The 9,359-nt window shown below is 37.1% G+C and overlaps 1 protein-coding gene across 1 annotated transcript; it reads right to left on the bottom strand.

The window, feature by feature from the left end:
- Nucleotides 1-342: 342 nt before the first annotated feature.
- LOC104685881 (carboxymethylenebutenolidase homolog) lies at nt 343-7,945 on the bottom strand. Its single transcript, XM_010393977.4, has 6 exons — nt 7,708-7,945; nt 5,013-5,235; nt 4,115-4,222; nt 3,061-3,203; nt 1,844-1,935; nt 343-845 (listed from the first exon to the last, which is right to left on the bottom strand). The coding sequence occupies exons 2-6, from the start codon at nt 5,225-5,227 to the stop codon at nt 666-668; spliced, it is 738 nt and encodes a 245-aa protein (XP_010392279.1). The 5' UTR covers nt 5,228-5,235; nt 7,708-7,945; the 3' UTR covers nt 343-665.
- Nucleotides 7,946-9,359: the final 1,414 nt, after the last annotated feature.

Below are 9,359 nucleotides of genomic sequence, written 5' to 3'. Positions count from 1 at the left end.
ATTAGGTTCAGTAGGTAGGGCAACTGCCTGAAGCCATGAGAGATGAAGGATTTGCATCAAGATGATGGTGAAATGATGTGATTTTCTCTAGTCTCTTCAGTCATGGCTCCCAAACTTTTGGAGTTCCCCTCAGTTCACATACATTGATTTCCACTGTCTTTCTCCTTCCCTTTTCTTGCTCTCATTTCATAAATTCTGAATAGGATATTCTGTTTCCAAGAAAATGACCCAGCCTTCCAACCCAGAACTATATTTACCTAAAAGCTGAAAATCTTGGAGCTGAAAGTCTCACAGCTAAACAACTCTAAACAGAGCTTTAAGGAGAGAATTTCTCAAGCGTGGTCAGAGTTTCAATGATTTTTAATCATGTTGACATTGACATAAAAAACTAAACTTTCAGGTGCCAGGAAATATGCCACACGATATTCTAATCATTTTAAGATACACAAGACCAGTGTTAAAAACCTTCTTTACATTTATAGCTTTCAACATTTGAAAAGCCATCTCTAAGCCCCTACTTAGAAGGTAAGTGCAAACAAGTAGTGTTATTGCAGAAGAGTTATACAAAATATTTTCATGGTTGTAAGAACATTTTAAGCAATATAGTCTGTATTATTTTCTCATTTCCTACGACAATTGATTCTGTTTGTTGACATTAATTTAACCTAAAGATATTTATTCAGCCAGTTGATCATATCCTTTCTTCCTTCCTCAATATAAGGTTTATCTTGAGGATTGATATCTTCTCTTTTCCGATGCACAAACCCATGTGTCTGTCCAGGGTAAATTTTAACTTCATAATCAACTTTACAGTTTTGTTTAAGCTTCTGCTCCAGCAACGTGACCTGTAACACAGAACATTCTATGTTGGCTGAGCACAAAGGTAAAAAGTTCTACATTTACAGTCCCCAAATTGTCCTCATTTTTTACTTTTCTGAAAGACAGACATAATTTATCCTTGCCACCGTTTTCTTTTCTACTAGTTTTATACCTAAATGCATTTCTGTTGCTGCACTTGCTTTATTTAACTAGGCTTTTTTTCCCAGTAAAATATCAGTATGTGACTGTATAAAATGTAGAAAAAAATTATATGGATTACAATATTAATATCTGTAAATGTAAAAAACCTACTGCTCAGCATCATGAGAAGGTTAGCATGTAGTGAGCACTGTATGAGTTGCTACTGATAGACACCTCACATAAAATAACTGGAGCAAGAGTTTGAATTAATTTGAGGTTGGGGAAGAGGAGCAGAGACAAAAATAGCAGTTCAAAGTAACTGGAATTTTTGCCAGGAAAATTAAAGCCAACATCACTCAATAAAAACATGTTTCTCTTGATCCCCTTGGCAGATAACCATCTTTCTCCAATCATTCTACATTCAGGTTCCAGAGAAAGGCTGTTGACTGAGTAATAGAAAGGAGAATCTCTGCAGGACAGTGGAAAAAGGAGAAGGATAGCCACAGGGTCTTTTTAATTTTCCTGCAACAAGTGATTCCATTGGTACAGGTGGGGAATTTCTGCTGATTTTATGGACCATCGGTATCACTAAAGAGAGCCTCCTATCTTAAACTTGTCAGGCTTTCTTTGGATTCTTGCTCTTTTCCTAGGAACTGATGAAAATCAGCCATATTTTCAAACAGGAACAGAAAATATTTTTAGTGTCATGGTAAAACTTTTTGATTTGGGGATAAGCAGCATACATTTGTGTAGAAGTACTGTAAGAGTTAGTGAAAGAGAAAGAAAAGTGCAAATTAGTTTTCTACTGTCTCTTCATTGAATACCAAGATACAAAAAAAACATGAAAAGCATTAAAAAGACGCATCTGTGATGGGAAACTCACCTGCTCCAATGGGATGATGTCATCCTTCTCCCCAAAAATGAAGAAGGTAGGATGCAGCAAACTGTGTTTGTCTGCAAAACGACTGATCACTCCTAAGGCAGAAGAAAACATACATGCAATGAGTTATGCTACCTAAAGTAGCTAAACCACTACAAAATCTACAAAAACTTCAAGACATTTTCATCAGCTAATGATGATCAGTTTGTAATGGGATTTAACACACTTTGCTTAAAAGTCCTTTTTGTTGTGGAAAATTTGTGATACCATTAAAAAGGAAAAGACCGGTTCTGTGGGAAAAAATCAGGGAAGAATTGTTACTCTTGTCCCATTTTTGTGGTTTGCTTTGAGCAACTGCTTCTGATCACTGTCAGAGACAGGATTCTGTGAAAGATGGACACTTAGGAACTGCTCACCTCTGGCTTGGGAAGGCCATTTTTAAGATAATTGTAAATACTCATCATTCCACCTACATGGTTATGACTTCAGTGTACATATATCTATACTGATACAATTTCATAACAAATTGACATTTTAATTTTAACTACTCCAATATATTTGAATTAAAGTTACAGTAAAACTAACCAGCTGCTACCCTAGATACTCTTTTCATTCCTGAGATTATTACAACAGAAAAAGTTAAAAAATTAGCAAGTAACATTGTTGAATTGACTCAGCTGATCAGCATATCAGTGCAGCAAAACAGTCCCAATAAGCTTTCTGGAAAAATACCTTAAATCTTCTTTCACCTCTAACTAATATAAATTGCTCTGGTTATGTAGAAGTACAGAGGTTTATAAGAAAAATATCAAAGTTAGCATAAATATGTTGAGAATTAAAGTGTGAAGGGTTAAAACAGAGAGTTTAAAACTGTTCCTATTAGTAATGAGGGACCACTGTCTAAAAGATATAAAAGATGTGCCCAGAAGCCCTTTTGTCATTGCCAGCCAAGAGGAACCTCAGCCACAGTGAGGCCATGGCATTTGGCACTATGATCACAGATGTGATCCTGGTCATGCCACTCTTTAAATAAAATTTTGCTGGGTGCACTTAAGTGTAAAAATGCGAGTGTGAAAAAATCAAATCACTTACAGATTATTTATAATAAAATCACCTTCTTCCACTAGATGTCAAACTGAATTTTGTTACAGTAATAGTCCTAGAGAATTGTTTCCTGCACTGGCATCCTGCTCAGAATGTAGCAGGTCTTTCAGGCTTACCATAGAGGGACACTCCAGTCTTTAAATGAGGATTTTTCAGCATCAGATGTTGCACTGCTGCTCCACCCCAGCAAAAGCCAATGACACCAATCTTCTTCGCACCACATTGGTCCTTTAGATACTTGAGGACAACATCAACTTCTCTGAGACATGCAAATGAAAGTGAATTAAGGCTCTAGCCCTGTTTCTCTGGCCTCTTTGGTGGCTGCTGCTCAGAGACTGGCTGGGCATCAGTCTGCTTCTGGAATGGAGTGACTGTCTTGCATCACTCCCTGTTTTTCTTTCCCTTACTTATCAAATTGCCTTTATCTCAACCCATAAGTTTTCTTGCTTTGTTTCTCTTATTCCCCTGTTCCTCTTGTGGGAGCGAGTGGTGGTCCAAGTTATTGGCTGATGGCTGGGGTCAACCCACAACACTACTTTACTGTTATTAATTTCTAAAATACAAGACAAACTCCAGGGGAGAAGACAAAGGAGAAAGTCAGTCTTCCTAGATCATTGTTACTAGGACAGGAGGTGATTTTATGAACAGCAGTCCAATTAATTTCACAAATAGCAATAGTTATCATATAGGCTAATACAAATAAAGTTTGAGACACACTGCCAGTCAAGAGCATCTTGTTATCACAAATGTGACTTATATGTAAACTATATCCCACAAGGAGGACAAACGTTTTATAAAATCGTGTTTGCTGACTGCATTTGCACCCTAAAATCCATGGAAGTTGTGCCTCCCTGAGCAATCAAAGTGGCAGGAGTGAGCTGCATTTTCTAGCTTTTGCTGATTCCTTACTTTAGAGTCATTCATTTTGCTTCTACTCTCTGTACAGGCAAACACTGGGCACTTTTGTTCTTGTTCAAACATCTACTTTTATCTATAAAGCACCCCTCATATAACCACAAGCTTGTCCCATGAGCTGCATGAAATTTCCATTTGTGGACATCCAGCTTTATTTGACCCACTAATAAGTTAGGATCTAATGCCTCTTTACTGAGGCAAAAATTCCTATGAAATAAGGATGTCCACTTGCTGGTCAAGGAACAATGGTTGTACTTGTCTATTTTGCCGGCATCTCGTGTTTTCAGCCAGTCATCAAAAGATGCCCAGTCATTAGAAGGTTTCCAAGCTTCTTGTCCCACAAAAAAATCTGGGCAGATGGCTCTGCAAGAAAAATGAAAATATTTTATGTCCATGAAATAATACTGAAAAAGGATTAAAGGGAAGACCCTATGTACTACACAATGAATTCATTTTGCTGAATACATAGTACTTAACCCACATCAAAGCATTATACCAGCAACCCTCAATAATTTTCTATATCTAATATGAGGACTTAGTATAATTTCCAGTTACATTTTGCCCTGTTAAAATTAATTTCTTAATTTGATAAATAGTTAACTGTAACTGAAAATCCTTGGTGGTTTCCTACCAAACTTAAAAAAGAAATCCAAAACCAAACCAAACAAACTGCAATTTACACAGTACTTATGTTTAGGCTAGAAGGGACACTAACCCAGTAACACAGGAAAGAGGATACTCAGTATGCTTTTCACATATTTGAGGATTTGTTTCTCTATTTGGCACATGCTAGTACACTTTCCCTTCATAGAAAGATCTTCAGCTTCTTTGAAATTTTTACCATAACAGCCAAGTTGCACAGAGGGAGGGAGGAAGCAGGCTGTTTCAGGGTCATAGAGGATGAAAAATGCAGAATAAGAAAATTTTCTGCTTTCTCTCTCTTCTTTTGTGCCTATATACTAACTCATTATGGTAGGGTGACTCAATTATTTTAGACTTCTTTCACTGTTTTAACAGAAAACTCCTTGGAGAAAAGGATAAAGAAAGACTGTGGAATTATTTGTGTTTGTATGGTTTATATGAAAAAAGGAAACAGTTGGTTCAACAAACTTTCTTATTAGAAAGACGCTTTGAAAACAGTAGTATTTCTTACATGTATCCATTAGTTGTTAGCATATCAGCTATGTATCTGGTGTTTGGGAGTTGCCATCCAAATATATCGTGGATCACAATCACTGCTTTGTCGGCACCGGCAGGAGGTTTGCAGACATAGGCCTTGATGTGCTCAACTTGCACCTCCTGCCCACGGCCTCCATAGTCAAACCTGTCTCCAATATCACATGGGCAGGGACTCGATTCATTGGCCATGTGTGATGCTAAAGAACAAAAAATATTCAGCAATGAATATCAAAGTATGCCATATTGAAGAGTTTCAAAAGACGGCAGTACTTCAGACTACTGCATTTTTTAATCATTACAGTAATAGGATGAACATGCTCGTTACTGTTTGATCTAAAATGAAGCATTAGTCAATAAGCCCACCAGGTTATTTAATACAAATAAGACTCCAGTTAGATTTTCTTATGTTACAAACTCTTCAGCAGGGGCCTGGTACATGATAGGATGTCCATGCCCTACAGTAAGTAGTACAATTAAAATAAAGTTATGAGCAAGCAGCAAGGCAACCATCACAAATTATTTACATAGCGATGAAGCCAGTCCTTCCACTCTTCATCATGTGTATTTCCTGTCAGGAATGCATAGCTTTCTTTGGTAGAGAGTAAAGGCTTAATACCAGACCTAGCATTTTGAAAGAAAAAACCAACAGCTACTGTGTAGAAAGATATAATTACACATAGATTAAGCATTATGTTTTCATCCAGGGACTTAAAATATTACCTAACTGTAATTTTCAATGTCAATAAATCCTTTTTCTAAACAGCTGTAGCCTCAGATGTTGCAGACTTTTGAAGAAGGATACCTAAGAAAGGTGCCAAGAAAAATGTACCAGCAAAAGTAAGAGTATAAAATTGTATTTCTTTAATATTAAATAAAGAATGCATTAAACTCCAAGATAGGAAAAAAAGAAAACTGAACATAACCAAAATCTTTAAGTCGAGCCAAATCAAGAAGGTAGGTATGGTTATGGTATGGAGTAGGGTATGGTTAATTTTTTTCAAACTATTGCTTAAATTAAAATAAACAAGTAATTCACAAAGGTCAAAAAGTACCAGCAGAATCTAACACACATGTAGCTCCTTGGACTCAAGTTAATGATTTTCTGCCATCAACCCCAGGTTAACCAACTCAGTGGACAGACCTGAATAACTCCTTTGAATATTCACAGAATATCTACAAATGATTTAAGAACATGGAAAGAATTTAGATAAAGTTTTACCTAAGCTCTCTACAGATTAATCATGTGTACTGCCAAAGAAACTTTGCTAGCACAGAAACAAAGATCTTCAAACTTGACTCTGTCAAAAATACAGAGAGAAATAGGAAAAAGCATATAACTGAACTGTCCCTGGACAAGTAGGACTTAAAGATTTGTGGCTCTAAAGGGACAGCTTTAGGAAAGCCAAGAAACAACTTGGCAGCCAGAAAAATTGGACAGAATTTCAGAGACCGATATATTCTGGATTCGCAGATTTTAAAATTCAGAATATCCCAAGCAGTATCCCCAGGGCTAGATTGCAGATACCAGGAGATTTCATTTTTGCAGATCAGTTCAGATCAGTTCAAGACAAGCTACGTCGTATTTGAAAGCTGTATTATCTCTGGGCACACATCTATACAAGTGCTCTACCTTTTCTCTTTTAAATAAGCCACACCCACCCATAAGCGTCCTCTTTTCCCTACATGGTGTGGGCTCACATACAGGACTTCTGATTTAAAATAAGTACCAGTAAAAAATGAACGAATAAATGAGCATATAAGGCAAAATACAGTGCAAATATATAATAGGAAGAAGTTCATAACTAATTTTCCATTCATAAAGTATTTCCTTTTGATTAGACTAAATCAGAGAATATAACAAAACCAGGGACTGAATATTGAAGAAACATATATTTCAGAACTCCAGAAACACAAATGCAATGCCCTTAGCAGTATATCCTTACAGACTTTATTTGCAAACATTTCATATTATCTGATAAAATGTAAAGCAACACATAGAACATGAGGTATTTAAAGATGTAGATATATTCACTGATGAAAAGAGCTCCAGATACAAGACTGTGAGGGATAGCATTGGCTTGCATGGTTTATAAGCCATATAGATTTGCAAACTCTGTAGCATAGGCAAGACACTTCAGTGTTTCTGCATCTGCTGTAGTACATGCAAACAGCATCTTTTTCCATTTCTAAGATGCTATTGAAACATTACTTAGAAATTGATTCCCCCTCTCTTACACTCATCAAAGCTATTCTTTTCGGACTGCAAACCCACAGCCTTGGTGTACCACCATTTCTACCTGGAAGCACTTGAGAACTTACTGGAAGACTAAACAATGACTAATTTTCAGATACTTGTATCTACAGCCAGAAAAATATAAAGATATTGCTGTGTGGCACCATCACTTTCAATATACTCTCCTGAGTCTTCCTCCTCAGAGGCCTTCCCCACCTCTGGAGGGAAAATAAAAGGTTTCTGAACCATCATCTCAAAAAGACAAAAAAAGAAGAAGGAAAGTAACCCCCAATCGCATTTAAATGAGCTTGCACTCTGCCTGCAAATACAACGAAAGTCTCCCGAACATGCTGAGTCACACCTCGCAAGCACTTGTTCTACATTTCTGAGGAAAAAAAGCCATGAGTTAAAAAAACCCAAATAAACCTACACATACCTGGAGCCCAGCAAGGGTGCGAGACAGTAGGGGCAGGATGCAGGAGCGCAGCGTGGGTGGTTCCGGCTGATTGGGTCCCCACACAAAGCACTAACTCACAAAACGAAGGGGGTGAGCGCAAGGATCAGGCTCCTTTAAAAGAGAGTTACATAAGCTACTGCCTTTATCTTTGTGCCTGGCGGAGTGACGAAGGCCACTCTTTTTAAAGCCGTTCGTTTCACTGCGAGCGTAGGAGGGGTGTGCTGCTGTGAGGAGCTGCTGGAGCTGAGTACCAACCCCTCTTTTGAACTTACACCAAATGGTATTCAGCCCTGGAGGGCTTTTTCTTTCAGTTTCGGAATGTTAATTTAGCTGAACAATCCAGCTAGAAAATACTTTTTTTTTTTTAAAGGGTGTTTCTTCGTTTTTGAAGGTTGGGGTAGCCCCACCTTTAAACATTACATTGGCATAATTAGTTCCTTAGACTGTTCATCCATGGCTAAAAGACTTATTTAAAGTCATCAGCAGGGTGAGGTAGTGAAGTAGAGATGTCATTTCAAAGCTCTATACAAGGCAAAGCTTATATACTACAGGACAAATATTTTCTCTTTCAGAATGGAAATAAGTAGCATGTAAGGAAGTAATAGCTTTCTAGATTGCTGTACATACATGCTATACAATAAGTGTTTAAAATACAGACATTTTTATCCTCTCACAGGGTATGTTATACATTTTTTTTCATTTTCAGTTAAAGTCTCTGGCTGACCCTTGCTTCCTTCCCATTCTCCTGATTTTCTTTCTATGGGGTTATTAGGACTATTTCTTAAAGACCTTAAGCTAAATGTATTAGAAATCGAAAATTCCCTATTTCCTCAGATGCACATCTGAAACACAGACTAAATGCTCACTAGTCTACCAAACTTCTGCCTTACAATTTAGTCCTCATATATAAGCTGTTTTCTCATATTCTAAATAACTTTGTTAGTGCTCTTTGTTGGCAATCCCTAAATTAAAGTCAAACAAATGAAAAAAAGCCTATCCAAGAATTCCAGAGCAAAGTCATAAGGCTCAAAACCCAGCCCTTTTGGGTTACATTTTTGGCTCTTCCCACTTGTGTGCTACGAAGTACAGCGTTCAAGGACCTTAGGTACTCCATACCAGCTTAAGATAACAGCAGTCAAATAAATGAGAGAAAAATTGTGAGTTTTCATCATTCCTAGAAAACAAAAACAGCATCAATGCTTGCAGAACCTTCTCTGCACTACGGCTGTTTAACCACATTTCCACTTTCTCAGTCACGTGGTCCTGGAAATAATTCTTTATACGTAAAGAATTTATTCCACTTTACCTTAATATTAACGTTAAACTTTGGAAACTAAACTGCTTTTAATTTGATTTCCTGTTGTTTCATGTTCCTTGATAGGCAATATGTGCTGGTTTTTCACTTAGAAGTCAAAACTTAATGCAATGCATCCATGTTCTCCGTACATGCAGGTGGCTGCACTTCACACTGTAAACACACACCTCTTTCAGATCTCACATTTCCAGCTCTTACTCGGGGACTTACATTTTTATCATGAAGATTTGGCTGTACCTGTAGTAACTATAATAATATATGTTATATATAGATTTATTCATATATACATGCTTTTATATATGTGTGTGTATATATA

The sequence above is a fragment of the Corvus cornix genome, chromosome 2, assembly GCF_000738735.6.
Source record: "Corvus cornix cornix isolate S_Up_H32 chromosome 2, ASM73873v5, whole genome shotgun sequence".
NCBI classification, from domain to species: Eukaryota; Metazoa; Chordata; class Aves; order Passeriformes; family Corvidae; genus Corvus; species Corvus cornix.
The sequence above is the reverse complement of the archived record's forward strand: the minus strand, read 5'-3'. Positions and strand labels throughout refer to the sequence as shown.

Coding starts and splice junctions, on each gene's coding strand:
- LOC104685881 (XM_010393977.4), bottom strand. CDS start 5,227: ATGGCCAATGAATCGAGTCCCTGCCCATGTGATATTGGAGACAGGTTT. Junction 4,223..5,012: donor CTAACAACTAATGGATACAT/GTAAGAAATACT, acceptor TTTTTCTTGCAG/AGCCATCTGCCCAGATTTTT. Junction 3,204..4,114: donor GATGCCGGCAAAATAGACAA/GTACAACCATTG, acceptor TGCATGTCTCAG/AGAAGTTGATGTTGTCCTCA.